The sequence below is a fragment of the Microcaecilia unicolor genome, chromosome 5 (genome assembly GCF_901765095.1).
Source record: "Microcaecilia unicolor chromosome 5, aMicUni1.1, whole genome shotgun sequence".
Classification (NCBI taxonomy): Eukaryota; Metazoa; Chordata; class Amphibia; order Gymnophiona; family Siphonopidae; genus Microcaecilia; species Microcaecilia unicolor.
In genome coordinates, this window is record NC_044035.1 from 220,244,428 (window position 1) to 220,264,265 (window position 19,838).

Below are 19,838 nucleotides of genomic sequence, written 5' to 3' on the forward strand. Positions count from 1 at the left end.
TTATGACATTTATATCCCCACATTATTTCAGCATGAAGCTCCGAAACTGCAACATAAAAGGGCCTTAAAATTTCAAGTAACCCTGGAATTGGGAACTTCTATCCAGGGCAAGTATTAAAGGTACTAGGAGTGCTGGGACTAGTTGCTTAAGACAGACTTGAACCAAGACAAAGTAAAGCTCAAATTCCTTGCTCAACCTTTGCTTCTAGCTTAAGGAGGAGGAGGATGAAACAAAGGACTTGCTTGTGGGATTATCCTGCCCCTTAGGAAACATTATTTGGCCTTATCACGAAACGCCTAGCACCCGGCCTGGGGTTAAACCCTGCGGCCACCTGGAGGGTCTGCCCTCAGTACTTCTCAGGCCCGCCTGCACCTGCCACTTGTGCTCTATACTAGCACCCTCCACCCCACCTGACTGGGTCCCATTTGCCTCTGGGTGAGTCTCCCACTCTCAAGTTATTCCCCAGTAATTTCTAGATTACTGGGACCACTAGGTCTCCCACAGTTCCTGAAAGCATCTACAGACCCAACACACAAACCACCCGAATTCTTAGTCCAGGACAATGGAGCCAAAAAACTAACAAGGTTACTATCACAGAATTAGAACAGTGAACCCTATTAAACAATGGAAAAGTAACAGTACAATAACAGGTAACTGAAAAAAGGATCAATATTAAAAACTGTCTAAACACATTGTCACTACCTGGGTAGCACCTGGGAAGCTTCAGGAAACTAACTGCTCACAAGCCTTGAACAGGGTCTCAGGACGGAGATGTTACCTTTGTGCTCCCAAGCTGAGACTAAAAATTACCTCACAGCTCAGGCGGAAAAAAAAATGGTCACCTCTGTAACAGCTTTACAAAAAAAAAAAAAAAGTCATCATCTTCTGGCCTGGGAAAATGCACTAGGGAACAAATATGTCATACATTCACATAAGAAGTCACAGATAAGTCCCCTGTTTTGTCACATCCCCCCCCCCCCCCTTTAAGAGAGACCTCAGACTGCGGCCTCTTCAGACCGCTGGTCAGGTCTCGACAGTCCAGTGTCAGGGCGGTTCTGGCTCTTCATTCCTGGAGAGTCCATCAGACATTACAGTAAATTCATAGACCAAATAGGGTAATAAAATGCTGATCACGCCTGAGAAGCGGCTGTTAGGGGGATCTTCCAGCACCCTCAACTAAGGTTCATTGTGCTGTGGCACTGGGCCCCAGCTAAATGATCTAGTAACTTGTCCATCCAGGGCACTGGATAGGTGTCAGATACAGTACATTCATTAAACCTTCTGCAATCCACAAGAAGTGGGTTATGCTATCTTTCTTAGGGACAAGAACTACAGGAGAAGCCCAGGGACTATGAGACTTCTTTATAACACCTAGGGCTAGCATCTCATCAATCTCCTGCTTCATTTGGGGGTTGATAAGTAGTAGTAGTAATTGCTCTCCCACTACAAATTTTTGTGTAGATCCCTCTGGTAATGTCTCTGCTAAGAGGTCAGGTATGGGCTCACTATACTGACACTCTTCTGGTGGGCTACACACAGGTAACACCATGGCTGTGCGATCCACATAGGCTTTTAACATATTTACATGAAAGGAACGCTGCTTTCTGTCTTAACAGTCTATAGATATAACATACTTTGTATCATTAAGGTGCCATATTTATTTTTATTTGTTACATTTGTATCCCACATTTTCCCACCTATTTGCAGGCTCAATGTGCCTTACATAGTACCGTAAAGGCGTTCGCCAATTCCAGTATAAACAGTTACACAGTGATGACCTTGTAAGGTCCCGCCCAGTTAGCCTGAATTCCAGTATAAACAGTTACACAGTGATGACCTTGTAAGGTCCCGCCCAGTTAGCCTGAAATTTATTCTGATGTACTGGGACTAAAATATGTACCTGCTGGCCAACATGAAACTCTCTATTTTGGGCTTTACGATCATACCAGGTATTTTGCTTAGTTTGGGCTGCCTGTAAGTTATCTCTAACAACGCCCACAAATCTGCTGCATATTAACTACATATTCAATTACAGAGGTGTCAACCTTCCACTCCCAATGCTCTCTTATTAGGTCAAGGGGCCCTCTCACCCTCCGGTCATAACGCAGCTCAAATGAGGAAAACCAGGCAGACTCCTGGGGTACTTCTCTGTATGCAAATAGTAAGGCAAGTACTTTTCCCAGTCCCGGTCTCCTTACTCCACAAAAGTCTTTAACATATGCTGTAATGCCACTACTACTACCGTGTTTCCCCGAAAATAAGACACTGTCTTATATTAATTTTTGCCCCCAAAAATGCGCTAGGTCTTATTTTCAGGGGCTGTCTTATTTTTCAGGGAAACATCGGGTTGGGCCCGCCCGCCCGCCCTCCGTCGCTCCCGGAACTAACCTTAAATGCCTCCTTTCAGCTTCGCAGCAAGCAGCAGCAGGGCAGGCAACTCCTTCCTTCCATGTCCCACCCTCGCCTGATGTAACGTCTGCGAGGGCGGGGCACAAAAGGAAGGAGAGGTCTGCCCTGCTACTGCTTGCTGCGAAGGTGAAAGGAGGCATTTAAAGTTAGTTCCGGGAGCGACGGAGGGCGGGTGAAGGGGGGGCCCGGCAACCTTGGGTGGGGGGGGGGGGGGGGGGCGGCCTTGTCCGGCTCTCGGCGGCCCTGCTTCAAATAAAAATTTGCTAGGTCTTACTTTCGGGGGAGGCCTTATATCTAGCAATTCAGGAAAACCTCTACTAGGTCTTATTTTCGGGGGATGTCTTACTTTCGGGGAAACAGGGTACTACTACTATTTAGCATTTCTATAGCGCTACAAGGCGTACGCAGCGCTGCACAAACATAGAAGAAAGACAGTCCCTGCTCAAAGAGCTTACAATCTAATAGACAAAAAATAAATAAAGTAAGCAAATCAAATCAATTAATGTGAATGGAAGGAAGAGAGGAGGGTAGGTGGAGGCGAGTGGTTACAAGTGGTTACGAGTCAAAAGCAATGTTAAAGAGGAGGGCTTTCAGTCTAGATTTAAAGGTGGCCAAGGATGGGGCAAGACGTAGGGGCTCAGGAAGTTTATTCCAGGCATAGGGTGCAGCGAGACAGAAGGCGCGAAGTCTGGAGTTGGCAGTAGTGGAGAAGGGAACAGATAAGAAGGATTTATCCATGGAGCGGAGTGCACGGGAAGGGGTGTAGGGAAGGACGAGTGTGGAGAGATACTGGGGAGCAGCAGAGTGAGTACATTATAGGTTAGTAGAAAGAAGTTTGAACAGGATGCGAAAACGGATAGGGAGCCAGTGAAGGGTCTTGAGGAGAGGGGTAGTATGAGTTAAGCAACCCTGGCGGAAGACGAGACGGGCAGCAGAGTTTTGAACTGACTGGAGAGGGGAGAGGTGACTAAGTGGGAGGCCAGCAAGAAGCAGATTGCAGTAGTCTAAACGAGAGGTGACAAGGGTGTGGATGAGGGTTTTGGTAGAGTGCTCGGAAAGAAAGGGGCGGATTTTACGGATGTTGTAAAGAAGAAACGACAGGTCTTGGCAATCTGCTGGATATGAGCAGAGAAGGAGAGAGAGGAGTCAAAGATGACCCCAAGGTTTCGAGCTGAGGAGACAGGGAGAATGAGAGCGCCATCAACAGAATAGAAAATGGGGGGAGCGGGGAGGTGGGTTTGAGGGGGAAAATGAGAAGCTCGGTTTTGGTCATATTTAATTTCAGGTGGCGTTGAGACATCCAGACAGCAATGTCAGACAAGCACGCTGAAACTTTGGTTTGGATGCAAGGTGAGATATCAGGGGTAGAAAGGTATGATTTGGGAGTCATCAGCATAGAGATGGTAGGAAAAGCCATGGGATGAGATTAATGAACCAAGGGAAGAAGTGTTGATAGAAATGAGGAGGGGACCAAGAACAGAACCCTGAGGTACGCCGACAGGCAGAGGGATAGAAGTAGAAGAGGATCCACCAGAGTGAACACTAAAGGTGCGGAGGGAGAGGTAGGAAGAGAACCAGGAAAGGACAGAGCCCTGGAATCCAAGTGAGGACAGGGTATCGAGAAGTATGCTGTGATTGACAGTGTCAAAAGCAGCGGAAAGATCAAGAAGAATGAGGATGGAATATTGACCTCTGGATTTAGCCAGTAATAGGTCATTGGAGACTTTAGTAAGCGCAGTTTCGGTTGAGTGGAGAGGGCGAAAACCAGATTGTAGTGGGTCAAGAATAGCATGTGAGGAGAGAAAATCAAGGCAGCGGCAGTGAACAGCACGCTCAAGTAATTTGGAGAGAAAAGGAAGATTTAATGCCCCATTAAATCTCTCCACCAACCCATTAGCTTCAAGGTGATATGGGGTGGTATGGCCAGATTTCACTCCAGTGTGTCCACAGATTTTGGATCAGCTCAAACAAACTGTGTCCCTTGGTGTAAGAGTATTTCTCGTGGATATCCTACCCAGGAAAATATGACTAGCAGGGCTGTGGCAATTTTCTCTGATTCTATGGAGGATAAGGCTACCATGTCAGGATATCTGGTAGCAAAGTCTCACCACTGTCAATATATATCTTTTCCCAGTCCAGCTAGGGACAGCTAGAGGCCCCATTATATCCACAGCTATCCTGTCAAATGGCTCATTCATAATGGGAAAAGGTTTCAGAGGTCTCGGGGGTGATCTTGGGTCTTACCCACTCTTTGGCACGCATCATAGGTTCGACAATACTCAGCTATGGCTCGAGACAGAACCAGCCAATAGAGTTCTATATCAATCTAGTGCATGTGCATGTCACCCCCTGATGTTCTACTAATGGAATGTTATGTGCAAATTTGTAGGAACTGTTCTCAGTATGCTTTGGGCACTATAAACTGTTTGCCTGCTGTCCAGGGCCTGTTAGGATGAAGGGTACCGGCATGTTTTTTTTATTATTCCTACTTCTCTTTATCTAGGCTTGGTACCCCAATCCAGAAATACTCAAGCAATGGATACAGGTCTCTCTGGATCCATTGGCTAACACTACTTCTGCAGTGCACCCTGGAAGAACAGTATCTTCTGGCACTAGCTCTGGTTGTAATAAAGTCATGCTAGAGCCAATGTCCACAAGTCCAGCAACCTGGGTCTGATTCACAGTTACCGGGGTGTTTATAGTGTTGTGGAAACCCATTTGCTTCCTTACTTGATGAATGGCCAGTAACATTTGTGTTGCAGCAACTGTGTGGGCCTCCTTTGTGGGACTGGAGTCATCCATGAAAGCTGCCAAGCTTTGGTGCACAACTGAAATGCTCTTCAGTGAAGGCTTAGGATTATCTGGGCAATCTGCTTTGAAATGTCCTGTACGCCCACATTGGTAACAAGAGCATTCGTGCCTAAAGACTTTAGGTTTTTGCGAAACACTGGAGGGTTTGCTGACTGTCTTTTGAGGTTGCTGGAATATTTGGCTTAGAGCCCTGGCTGTCCTTAGATCCTGGCTGCTGCGGATACAGACGGCTTCTCTTTGCCAACCAGGGATGGTTAACCATAAAGATGTCAGCCATCTCAGCCGTCTTCTCTGGAGTATGGAGCTGGTGATGTTGAACATGTTCCCTCACCTCTGGAGAACAATGCTGAAGAAACTGCTCCAGGACCATCAGGTTTTGGCAGTCTTCCAGGGTTTTAACCTCAGCTCCACTGATCCACCGCTGGTGCTGTATCACCATCTGCCCTCTTATGCAAAGTCCATAACTTTAGTCTGTAGGTCTCAGGGGTTATGGCATAACGCTTCAACAAAGCTTTGCACACCTCCTCAAACTGGGAGCATGTCTCCATGGACAGTCCTTGGAACGCCTCAAGCGCTCTACCAGCAAGCTTTCCTCCCAGACAGCGCACCCAATCTTTCTCAGTAATTTCATTGAGGCGGCAAATTTTTTCAAAGGCAGTTAGATATCCATCTGTGTCACCGCGGGTATAATCAAACTGCGCAAACAGGTTGGGCACAATCCGGGCTATGGATCCCACCTCTGGCTTTGGTGCAGGGGTTGGGCTGGAGCTTTGGATACAAGCCATTTCCAGCTGGAATTTATGTTCTTCATGCTGTAGCTGGTCTAACTACTGTCGCTCTACCATATAGCTCTGCCGGATCTCGGTGTAGAATCCGGTTCTGTCAACTCACAGGCCTCCACCCACAAGAGTTTGGTGTTTCCCAGGAGAACTCTGCGCAGGCTGGTCCAGCAGCTCCTCCTTGCCAAGGTCATCTAGTTGCACTTGTGTTAGGACAGGCATATCTGGTGTCTGATGGCCCCTGTCAGTCTCCATCAACACCCTGCTAATCTCCTAACACTACCAAAAAAAAAAAAACTGAATGGAAAGGGACCCTGTTATTGCTGCCACTTGTTCACTGTGCTCTGTGTCTGGAGGTTACAGATTAAAAAATACTCTGAACCACTCAGTGGATGGTGACCCTCACTTTTCTTTTTGAAAGTAGCTTATTTTGGACTGAGAACTGGTGGGAAGAAAAACCTAGTGTGGATTGTTGTGTGAATTTGAATTGTGGAGAAAAGTGTTTTTGTGACATTCCAGAACTGCAGATCCCTCTAACAATATGACTATATATATATACTAAGGGAGAGGAGAAACAGGGGAGATAAGTTTAAGTATTTAAACTTCTGTAACATATCAATGCTTAAGAAACAAACCATTTCTAAAGAAAGAAGACAGTAGAACTAGGGAGTATGATACAAAGATGACTCGAGCAACGTCAAGAAATATTTTTTTTACACACACAGGATGATGCATGCCTAGAACCACTTCCAAAAGGAGCTGAAGATGACAAAAACAAATCATGGATTTCAAAATGAATGCAAAAATCAAAGAGAATCAGTTAATGACAAGAGGACTGAAATTAAGCATTAGAAACGTCAGCATTAGAAACAATTGAATCCATCTAAAATTGTTTTAATATGACCAAATATAAAATATATGAAAATAAAAAATACTTTTGAACTTCAAAGACCGATTTAACTTGCATGGAAGAGCAATCACAACCCTGACTACCAGGCAGACCAGATGGGCTATTTCAGTCTACCATCATCTGCTATGTTAACATATTAGTCAGTGGCAACCTGAACAGGAGAGGAAAGTAGAAGAGATGCTGTGGGGGATAGAAGCACGATTGTTAGAGATAGGTTTGCTTAAACTGAATAGCTGAAAGGAAGCAAACATTACTTTTAAATATATGAAGCCAGTAAGGTAGGAGACAGCACGGTCAGAGGTAGAGAACATAAGAAAGGAGACAGTGGACCTGATACTTGAAGTGATTTGCAGTGGAAAATAAGATTCATGAGGATTAGGTGTCTGAAGAGGAGCAAGGCGAAGCCAAATGAATGTTAAAAAAAAAATTTTTAAAAGGGGGGGGGGGGGGGGGGGGTAAGGTTAATGATCCTGGTAGTTAGATTATCTTATTGGTAAATTTTCATATGATGCTATGGCCTGCTCATGAAGGACCATAGGGTGGCAGAAGCCAAAGACCCAGGGGACAATGAGGGGCATAATCGAACGTCGCCGGCCAAATAGATCGCCGGCGATCTATGTTGGCGGTGGCGCTACAGCTGGCCGGAACCGTATTATCGAAAAATACAGCCAGCCATCTTTTTTGTCGATAATATGGTTTAGCCCGGCCAAATGCCGGTGGAGTTCGCTGGGTTTGAGATGGCCGGGTTTGTTTTCAGCGATAATGGAAAGTTATGTCAGCCATCTCAAACCCCGGCCAAATTCAAGGCATTTGGCCATGGGAGGAGCCAGCATTTTAGTGCACTGGCCCCCTGACATGCCAGGACACCAACCAGCCACCCTAGGGGTCACTGCGGTGGACTTCAGAAAAGCTCCCACATGCATAGCTGCCTTACTTTGGGAGCTGAGCCCCTCAAACCTCCCCCCAAACCCACTACCCACAAATGTACTGTACCCACTAAAATTGCTCCAGGGACCTGCATACAGCCTCTAGGACTTATTGCTGCTGTATAACTTTGGCACAACCAGTTCACACCTGAAGACTAATCTCTCTGAAAAAGTCCTTTCTTGAAATAACCACGTTTACTCACAGTTACTGCAGATCAGAGGTTGTGCCCCACTGGCAAAGAGTCCCCTGGTACTAAGATTAGCAGTAGGTCAGAGCTGGCACAATGGTGTACAATGCCCTCTTTCAGCACCATTCAAGGTAAGAACTACATTCTCTAACGTGGGTAACCACAGGAAAGGGAACTAAAACTGGCTTACAAAAATGGCCACTACCGCATGACTACAACAGGAAACAAAACAGGGAGTAGAGCCCAGTACCTTACACCCACCACAATGCATTGCTAATGTGACTCTGCAGGGCACCTAACAGAAAGGTGTCACACTCACCCGAGAGCCACATCACAACCAGGGAAAGGCTGTCGGAGGATACAACACATTCTGCTGTCATGGAGGTGGGTACGGCATTTGAGGCTGACATACAGACTGGCAAAAAAGTTTTTTAGTTTTATTTTTTTAGTATGGAAGGGGGTTGGTGACCACTGGGGGAGTATGGGGAGGTCATCCCCCATTCCCTCCAGTGGTCATCTGGTCAGTTGGGGCACCTTTTTGAGGCTTGGTTGTGAAAATAAAAGGACCAAGTAAACCCAGCGAAATACTGCTTAACGCCACTTTTTTTTTTTCCCCATTATCGGCGAAAGCTGGCCATATGGTAGCCACGCCCATGCCCCGCCTTCGCTAATCTACCGACACGCCCCTTGAACTTTCGCCAGCGAAGCGACGGGAAAGCGGCAATGCTGTCAAAAATGCCGCTTTCGATCATACCGATTTCGCCACTTTTAAGAAATTGCCGGCCATCTCCCGATTTGTGTCGGAAGATGGCCGGCGATCACTTTCGATTATAAGCTGGATTAACACTCTTAGCTGTCCACAGCCAAAACACCTGAAGAATGAAGACAGACAGGCTGCAGTCTCTCTAGTATCCTAGTATCTTGTCAACTAGTGAAAGAAGCACAGGGGAGTCACCTTAATTCTATCTATAACAGCTTTAATTCACCACTTGACTTAACACTGGGCTGTTTACAATTCACAGATAAAAACAAATACATAACTCATATTAACTATAATAATTAAAATAAAAACAGATAAGCATAACAAGAAGATATCAACGTAAGCATCATTCTGAGTAACATTTATAAAAATAAATTAAAAAAAAAACAAGCATAACAGGAAATATCAATGTAACATAGTAACATAACATAGTGGATGACGGCAGAGAAAGACCTGCACATACATCCAGTCTGCCCAACGTAAGGCATCATTTTGAGTAATATTTAGAAAAATAGTAAAGACTTCCAAAGTTTTCTGAATTTTAAATAATTTGATTCACACCTGATGTTGTTAGGTAATGCATTCCAAGGAATTGGAATGGCAATATTCAATATTTTAAAGAAGAGACCAAATGAGCTGCTGTGGCCAAAGGTAATTCAAACATTTAAATGAATCAAATGATTAGACAAAGAATTGAATCTAACTTTCAACACAGATCTTAAATACTGGAGGCAACCCCATACATCGACTTAAGAACATAAGAATTGCCATACTGGGACAGGCCGAAGGTCCATCAAGCCTAGTATCCTGGTTTCAACAATGGCCAATCCAGGTCACAAGTATCTGGCAAGATTCCAGTAAAACAGATTTTGTGCTGCTTATCCTAGAAATAAGCACTGATTTTCCCCAAGTCCATCTTAATAATGGGCTTCTGGACTTTTCTTTTAGGAAATTATCCGAACCTTTTTTTAAACCCTGCTAAGCTAACTGCTTTTACCATATTCTCTGTTTAATTACACGTTGAGTGAAGAAATATTTTCTCCGGTTTGTTTTAAATTTACTACTTAGTAGCTTCATTGCATGCCCCCTAGTCCTAGTTCTTTTCAGAAAGGATAAAAGAAGCAATTCATGCCTACCCGTTCCATTCCACTCGGTGTTTTATAGACCTCTATCATATCTCCCAAAACAAATTTTAAATGCACACCAGGCCTTTACCAGTAGCCAATGTAGAGATTTTAATAATGGTGTAACGCCATTATATTTTTCTTTCTTTCTTTCTTAAACAAAATGATCTTGGCAACAGAATTTTGAAGTAATTGCAATCTCAATATCTATGTTTTTGTAGAGCCCAAAGAAAAGTTACTTAGTGCAAGTGAGAAAAAAAAACAAAAGAGTGGACCAATTTCTGTAGATCCGAGATGTACATGAAATCTAGATACTCTAGAGTGGGTTGTTCAACTATCACACTCACAATGTTGATTCTTTGGGAGTGTACTAAAATTCTTCTTTCCAAAGATTTTCAGTTGAGCCTGCAGCTCCTGAAATAATCTATAACTAGTATCTGTACAGAGGAGGAGAGCTGGGGTAAATAAACTGCTTCAAAGCAGTCAACTAAGGACAACTTTCTTCCTTGGTGATACAAAAAGAAAATTATATAAGGAACATAATCGCCCCATCTCCAAAATATAAAATCCAAGATGTGTTTATTCTCATTATGAAAGCACAGCAGTAACTAAAAAGATCCAAGTTTAAAAATGTTATTTATGGACTCTAATGATTTCTATACATCTCCCCCCCAACCTTCACCTTGTCACTCACCTCAAGAACTCATCATAGTGCTCTTGCATCTCCACATCACTCACTGCACCTGCAAAAATACAAGACAATTCAGCTGACACCTACATTCAATGTATAGCAAAGACAGATAAGCTACAGAGTGTACTATCCAATCAACTTCTTAAAACAGACCTCCTTAAACAGCTAAACTAACATTTAAATCTATCCCAATACACCAGAAAAGGGACTATTCGATAGATTTAAAATCAGCATTATAAAACAAGGCTGAATACATAAATGAGAAGTAATTAATACAGAAGAAAACCTTCCTGTTTCTTTATAAAAGGCTGCAAGTGGCATAACTATATCACACCCTTCCTGCAAAAGCTACACTGGCTACCAGTACCTTACAGGGCTAAATTTAAAACTGCTTGATTTTCAAGGATCCTCAGACAAAATGGGCCAGAGGGACTTAAAGAATAAGTTAGCCCTTTACATACTTTTGAGACCTCTAAGGTCCTCTCATCACTATCTGTACCCTCGTCAAAAGAAATTGTACAATGTGAAACTCACCACCGAGCCTTAGCCCCCACACTCTGGAATTTACAACCAGAGGGGCCATATATAACTCGAGACTACCTCTACTTCAGGAAGTCTCCCAAGCCACGTTATAGGCCGTTACCATTTTAATGCGCGTTAACCATGTACACATGTTAATCCTGTACGCAACTACACAGTTAGCACATGTGCTAATTGTACGCATGTTAAAAACGCTAACGCGCCTTATAAACAGAGCACTTAGAAACCTCTCAAAACAGAGAATATGAAATTATTTTGAGGTGCATCTGCTCTTAACGTAGAATAAACAAAAAGTGAATTATGTCTTTCTTTGATAATTTCCTTTCCTTTACTCAGCCTCACCCTTCCAACAGGTGGGTGTTATCCACCTCCTACCAGTAGATGGATGTAGAGAAACAACTGAACTCTTTCCAGTGAGCTCACTGTTATAAGGTCTGGTGCTCAGAGGAAAACCTCAGTATGCATCTACCAAAGAGGAACAAGGTCCGTTCTTAATGCACACCAGTGGCCCCGTCAACCACTACAGCTGCAATCATTATTAAGCAAGTATATCATCACATCGTGGCACTTCCTACCCTCATGTAGAAGAATTTTTGTTGTAGTTGGTGTTTAGTTTTGAGGTCTGAAAGGAAGGAGAAAGCAGTACCCCATGAGATCCATGCCACAGTCTTCCTAGGACAGGTTTAGAACGGTGTGCCTGACTAAAGGAAAGGAAATTATCAAGTAAGAATTTCACCTTCCTTAGCATCAGCGTCATTCTGAACAGAGGGTGTACTCAAGTAGATTTACCAGGACGGGGAAGACAAGGTCCCCCCCCCCCCCACACACACAACAAGGACCTGCGCTACCAAAATCCACATGGGCTCTAGCTAGCACAACCGACCTGTAATGATTTGCAGAGGATTGGAGCAACGCCCAGATCGTCACCTATAAATATCTTCTGGAGAAACTGCCTAGGCCTCCACCTAGGAAGCTGCCTGACCCTAGTCAAGTGAGCCCTTCTAATCCTAAGGGCACCAGTCTATTTCTATAGATGCAAGCGGACTCTATAGGCCATCTAATCTACCTCGCAATAGAGGCCATGGAAGCTGCCTGACCCTTCCTAGGGCATGGAAAAGGACAAAGATGTGGAAAGAGGAAATTAATTTGTCCCCTTCAAATAACACAGTAATAAGTACATAAGTATTGCCATACTGGGAAAGACCAAAGGTCCATCAAGCCCAGCATCCTGTTTCCAACAGTGGCCAATCCAGATCACAAATACCTGGCAAGATCTCAAAAAGTACAAAACATTTTATACTGCTTATCTCAGAAATAGTGGATTTTTCCCCAAGTCCATTTAATAAACGGTCTATGGCCTTTTCCTTTAGGAAGCCGTCCAAACCTTTTTTAAACTCCGCTAAGCTAACTGCCTTTACCACATTCTCTGGCAACGAATTCCAGAGTTTAATTACACGTTGAGTGAAGAAAACATTTCTCTGATTCGTTTTAAATTTACTACATTATAGCTTCATCGCATGCCCCCTAGTTCTAGTATTTTTGGAAAGCGGTGAACAGACGCTTCACATCTACCCGTTCAACCCCACTCATGTATAGACCTCTATCATATCTCCCCTCAGCCGCCTTTTCTCCAAGCTGAAGAGCCCCAGCCGCTTTAGCCTTTCCTCATAGGGAAGTCGTCCCCATCCCCTTTATCATTTTCGTCGCCCTTCTCTGCACCTTTTCTAATTCTACTATGTCTTTTTTGAGATACAGCGACCAGAATTGAACACATATTCGAGGTGCGGTCGCACCATGGAGCGATACAAAGGCATTATAACATCCTCATTTTTGTTTTCCATTCCTTTCCTAATAATACCTAGCATTCTATTTGCTTTCTTAGGCACAAGCAGCACACTGAGCAGAAGGTTTCAACGTATCATCAACGACGACACCTAGATCCCTTTCTTGGTCCGTGACTCCTAATGTGGAACCTTGCATGACATAGCTATAATTCGGGTTCCTCTTTCCCACATGCATCACTTTGCACTTGCTCACATTAAACGTCATCTGCCATTTAGACGCCCAGTCTCGTAAGGTCCTCTTGTAATTTTTCACAATCCTCCCGCGATTTAACGACTTTGAATAACTTTGTATCATCAGCAAATTTAATTACCTCACTAGTTACTCCCATCTCTAGGTCATTTATAAATATGTTAAAAAGCAGCGGTCCCAGTACAGACCCCTGGGGAACCCCCACTAACTACCCTTCTCCATTGAGAATAATGACCCTGGACATTATGTCCACTGGACATCCAGCTCAGGCAATCTCCGAGCTGAAGAGTCTGAGCCTCCCCCACAGGAGGGTCAACAGACCACCCAGTTGACGAAACCCACTTTGGGAAGAAAGGAACTGTGTGAATAGACACAGAACCCTCTGAAAAGGAGAGGTACGACCCCCTGCAAGACAAAGCTTGAAACTCGAGCATCTCCAAGCCGAAGGAATTTCAACTAGAAAAAGTGAAAGAAAATCCTTAATGATAGCTGATCTCAGTGGCTCAAATAGAGCCAGGGAGAGCATCAACAGAACCAAGGGCAGGTTCCATGATGGAAAGATAGGTCAGACGCAAATGTGTGACCCCTTTCAAAAAACTGGGCAACCTACTAGTGTGCAGCCATTTAGGTGTCAACACACATATAACTTTAGACTCCTAAATCTTAGTGCCGATTGAAATACAGTCAATTGACCCACGGACCCTGAGTAAGAAGGCGAAACTTGGGCCGAGTCGGGCCGTGGACAGGGTTTATAGTGACTGTATTCCGTTTGTAAGACTGCCCAGAAATTTTTCTAGCAGCAAGCTAAGTACCCATGAAATTTAATTTGATTAAAATAAGAAAATAGAAGTGGGTTACTTAATAGAGGTTTTTGAGCCAGTGATGATCGGGCGGTGTCCTCCCTAACGTTGTTATACAACACAAGGAGCACACGCCAGGATTGAGGCTTTTCCTCTATAATTTAAGTAGAATTCATATTTGACGCTATCAATATCTATTTAGGAGTCTAAAGTTATATGTGTGTTGATATATGAAAGATTCAACTGCCTATTGCTCCGGTTGGGTGATTATTATTAGGAGTTTTCAGCCATTTAGGTGCCCAGGATCTTACCCCAAAAACTGGAAAGCGCAGCCAGACCCTGCTTCAGGAAAGCAAGGGTGGTGATGATCTGTGCCTTCCAGGGGACAGTGCCCACCAAGCACATCAAAGTTCGAACACCTTCCAAACCTTCACATACACCAAGGATGTGAGAAGTCTTTCGATACTTGAGTAACAAAAATAACCTTGGGCTACAACCCACGCTTTTCTGTCACCTCTCAAGGGCCAACTGTAGGCCCAAAAGAGATTTGGATCTTCTACCAGCCCCTGCTGGGCAAGGCTGTGGCCCCTGGGCAGTGGAAGTGGTTCGGGTATCAACAGATGCACTAGATCTACAAACCACAGATGAACCACGCGATCCTACGAAAGAGACGGCCTATCAGATGGCACAGAGGGAAGACCTAAAGGGCTCCTCTGCCAGCCTCGGGCTGAACAACAGCATCTATCCCTTGTTAGGCTACCACCCACCTGCGGCTGAAGATGTGCTCTCCCATGGAGCAAGTCACTATTAGGTGAAACACTAACAGGCCCACTGGTCCTGAATGGGCTGGAAGGCTGTATCTCCAGCTCCCACCCCCCTGGATCTGGAAGAGACTGGGTGAGTGCCTGGACATCATCCTAGCCTGAAATTAGGACAACAAAGAGTTTGCAGATGCTTTTCTGCCCACTGGCAGATGAGTTCTGCCTCCAACACCACTGCAGGGCTCCTAGTGGCAACCTGTTTGTCGACATAGGCTATCACCATGGCATTAGCCAACATCACTCTGACTGCCTTACCCCGAACAATAGAGGGGGGGGTGTTACTATTTTAGAGCCAGGCATACTGCTCAAGTCTCCAGATGGTTTTTGGACTAAGAGGCTTCTTGCGGAGACCACTTTCCCTGGGTCACTTTTCCTCTGCAACGGGCTCCCCTACCAAGGAGACTTGCTTCTGCAGGCATTACGATTCATTCAAGGTAATCAATAAGTAGAGAGGTGTGGTAGCCGTGTTAGTCCACTCTTAAAGGTTATCAATAGAAATCAAACAAAATAAAACATGGAAAAGAAAATAAGATGACACCTTTTTTATTGGACATAACTTAATACATTTCTTGATTAGCTTTCGAAGGTTACCCTTCTTCGTGTATTAAGTTATGTCCAATAAAAAAGGTATCATCTTGGCCTGCGGGAGGACAAGATGGCGCTGTGAGAGGACGTACGTCTGGGAGCTCCTGATTTCTCAGCGGACATACCTGGGACGCAGCACTCTTCCCCATTGATATTATGGGAAGAGGAAAGGCAAGACCGGGGCTTTAGCCTCCTCCGACCCCGCGAAACCGGTTACCCAGCAAAAGACGCTGGAACAATTCGGAGTCCAGGCGTTGAAGACGCAGACGCCAACGCTGACGGGACCCGATGCTGGTCAGACGGACCGAAGCAGAGAGGCGGCTCGTTAAGCCCGCCTCAGATTACAGCTCCTCCTCGACCCGGAAGCAGCTTAGTGCCGGCAGGGAAGCAGTTCGATGACCCTTCCGAAGTGGTGAGATCTCGAGCTGCAGAAGGGGGCCCTGCCGCTACCTCAACCCCAGAACGGAAACACGCTGGTAGTATAAGGGCTGAAAGCCTGATATCTCCCCTGATTCTGGAGGCTGCTCCTGAGAGAAGTCGAGTGGAAATAAGACCAGCTGTTATAACGATGGAGACACTGTGGGGACGCTATCCAGGGAATAATACCACCCTAACCCAGGTAACAAACTCCATTAAAACAGAATACCTAGATTAAAGCATGAACAAAGTGCCCTATCCGGGAGACTACAAGAAAATGAGAGAAAAATTGAGACACTAGGAGAAGAGACACAAAAACTGCAGAACTTAACAGGAGTAATGGTTAAGAAAGGGAAATTCTAGCTAGGAAGCTAGAATTTCTTGATAACCGAGGAAGGAGAAACAATTTAAGATTTTTAAATTTTCCAAAGTCTCCATTGATTCCAGCAAGAGACATGTTAAAAAAGTACTTCGGTGAAATTTTGGGAGTTGCGGTAGAGGGTTTTCCACCAATTACCAGGGCTCAATATATTTCAGGAATCAGAACTCCTTCCCAAGGCTCTCAACCTGGACTTAACCTTACAGAATTTCTGGAAAGTTCTTTGGAGGTGATAACTCACCGTACCACTCTCCTTGTGACTTTTGCACTGGAGCCGGATAGGAATAACATTTTTCGTTTATATTTTAAACATATGAAAGCATTATTCCTGGGGGCCAAGATACAAGTTTTTCCTGATCTGAATAAAGAAACGCAGAAAGGCGGCGAGAGTTTCTGGCGTTAAAGCCACGAATACTCGCACTAGGTGGATCTTTGTACTGAAATATTTATGTAGATGCTTTGTTTCTTTAAATGATGTTAATTATGTGTTTCTTGACCATGAGAAATTGCAGGTATGGGTGGTTGCCAAAGAGGAAAGTGGTGGTATTGGATCTACCTGAATCATCACACAGTTTGATATGCTAGTAATATCAGCTAGTTGGTTATGTGTCTTTTCCTCTCAATTAATTATTAAGAAAATAATTCCTTAGTTTAATTCCTAGTATCTTGTCTGATTTATTGTGGTCAAAGTAAGAAGAATTATTACCTTATTGAGTTAGAGTTTTAGAGATATTCTGTAATATTATTTTCTAACATTCTTTGTATAAATATACATGGTTTGTATTATTTGAAAATTATAAAAAAAAAAATAAAACAAAAAATAAAAAAAAAAGGTATCATCTTATTTTCTTTTCCATATTTTATTTTGTTTGATTTCTATTGATTACCTTTAAAAGTGGACTAACATGGCTACCACACCTCTCTACTCAAGATGATTCATTCAAGGAATCCAATGGAACACCCCCCCCCCCCCCCCCCCCCCCCCCCCCCCAGAGGTGAAAGCTATCCCATCAGTCCAGAATGACTCTCACCTTGGCTAAGTGCAGCAACTGGTGCTTGAAGTCCTGAGAGACCAGGCTCCAGAGAGACAGAAGGGCTGACTGAAGAGTCTGCATGTGTGCTCATGCCCAAGGCACCACCCTCCAGTGTTGCCAAATAACTCAAGAGCTGTAAATAGCCCCAAACCCTGGGAACCAATAGCTTGCACAAATTGTGCTGCTGGGCCTGCAGTTTGGCTGCCCAGATCTCTGGGAGGAAACTAGTCCCCATGCTGTATTGAAGCAGACCCCCCAAGAACCTCTGCTACCAGAAGTACCAACCAAATACTGAATGTGATCAGAGAAGAGAATAAGGATTCCGATATTGTAATTCACCTGGAGACAAATGACCTGACCAACAATAGCAAGCTTGGAGCACAGAGAGCATTCCATAAGCTTTGAGGGACTCAAGTCTTTGCTTTGGACTGCAGCTCTCCTGTAATGATGGACCAGAAAACAGCAAAAGCAGACCAACTGATGTGAAGATCAATTATATATTTCAAGAACCCATGGCCACGTTTCACCAAGAAGGCCACCTCAGGGGTTTAGAACACTCAAACGAATACATATAAAATATTTAATTAAAACTCAAAAGGACAGACCCTGTTGGTGAAACTATGGGCCTTCCTAATGGATCAACTAAAGATTTATGAATCTTTGGTAATATATATATTATTAGAATTCTTGAAAAAGGGACATCAGGAAATCAAATTACTTTGGTGTTAAATAACCCGCCTGCTTACCTAATAACAGAACTGAATCTATCTTTTCTTAAGATCACTAATGGGACTTACATGTAATAGTAATAGAAATCAATATTTTGAACTTGTCTTATCTCTTCCACAATGCATGTTCAGCTATCATTATTTCTCGAAGTTGGCAATGCTGTGTTATATGTTATTTTTATGGCTATGTATGTTTTCAGACTATGCATGTTTATAATTTCTTGGTAAGATATCATTGTCTTTTTATCCTCATGACCCTGCACGGCTGATGCTTCTGATTGACATTTATAAATATTTCTTTAACAATTTGTATTTTTTTATTTTGCGTTTTAATTATTTTATATGAATTCAGTTGACAGGGTTTTAAAACCCTGATGCAGACTTCTTGGACAAAACGTGGTCACGTCGGGTTCTTCAAATAAATAATTGATCTTCACATCCAACGGTCTCTTTTTTGCTGGTTTATCTGTGAGCAAAATCACTGGCCTCTTCTGGTATTTTGGCTGTAATGATGGACTACATCTTTCTGTGACAGGAAAGGGATCCTTGGGAAGAATTCAGACAGTACGTATCTAGACATTTAAACTACAGAGTGGAGCTGACAAAAGGAAACAAGGAAATTCAGAAAGTCAACCCCAGAAAAAACATAATGACAGCGGGGAAGCGTAATGTTAATATAGAAAACCATCTAAACTCACTCAACACATGGAAAGAAACAAGCACAAATGCTGGTAGTCTAGTAAAAAGGTTCAAGATGTGCAAGCCTTGATTGTTTGAGGAAGACTTGGATATTGTTGCTATTACAGAGACATGGCTCAATGATTCCAATGAACAGGATGCAATCACCACTGGGCTATAATCTTTATAGGAAGGATAGGGAAGGCCAAAGAGGTGGAGGAGTGGAACTGTATGTGAAAATAGTATCAGAATGGATGAAATGCAGGGACACTTGAGGAAGGAAGCAGCTATATGGATTGTCCTGGATAGAGAAGATAGAACCTTTGTCCAAACGGATATTATCTACAGACCTCCGGCACAAATGGAGAAGCTGAACAAGGATCTGACAAGAAGATATCCATAAGCTTGGAATGAAAGGGGAGGCACTGCTGGGAGATTTCAAATTGCCTGATGTGGATTGAAACATCCTGTCTGCAGAATCGGAAACAAACTGTTTGTGACTATTTTCCATGTCTGTGCTCACTTTGCCCCTGGTGGCTGGACCCTGTGGCTGCTATAGACTGTTTTCTGCTGTTTCCCAAGCATATTTCAGAAGTAATTCCAGTCTTCGGACCTTCCTGCTTGCCAAACTTGCTTGGGTTGTTGGAACTAAGCAGCACCATACCTGTGGACCGCACTTGTAATTGCCTTTATTATGCACCTGGCCCTTTCAGCTGGGCCTTTGCAATGCCAAAGGTCCAGGTTAGTGTGTGTGCAGTTAAGTACTTCTGCCTTGCTTTACCCTTTTGGCTTCCCTGCTTTACCCTTTTGGTGCTGATGGGAGCACTTCTGCCTTGGTGTGCGTTAGGAGCACTTCTGCCATGCTTTTACCCTTTTGGCTTCCCTGCTTACCCTTTTGGTGCTGATAGCAGCACTTCTGCTTTGCTTGTTTCTGTACATTGTATCCTGTGTGAGCATCCTGAACCCTAATCCTGTTTTAGTCAAGCTTGTTTCTGTACCTAGCATCCTGTGTGAGAACCCGGTTTCCCTACCCCCTTTCAGTCAAGCTGTTAGAATCCTGTCTGTCTGCAAGCTCAATTCAGCAAGTCCCTGCCGGCCACCTGCACCTGGGGGCTCAGCCCTGGGGAACGGTGATCAAGCGCAGGTGAAGACCGGTTGCTCTGTCCTGCTTATTCCCTGCTTGCCTACTGCTTTAGTTCCAGTCCTGTGGTTCCATTTCGGTT

The 19,838-nt window shown here is 44.0% G+C and overlaps 1 protein-coding gene across 1 annotated transcript in view; it reads right to left on the minus strand.

The window, feature by feature from the left end:
* U2AF1 (U2 small nuclear RNA auxiliary factor 1) overlaps positions 1 to 19,838 on the minus strand; it is a 396,385-nt gene that overhangs the window by 180,529 nt on the left and 196,018 nt on the right. Inside the window, exon 4 of the mRNA XM_030203793.1 lies at positions 10,612 to 10,651. Within this exon, the coding sequence (XP_030059653.1) occupies positions 10,612 to 10,651 (40 nt within the window). The remainder of the gene's footprint in view (positions 1 to 10,611; positions 10,652 to 19,838) is intronic.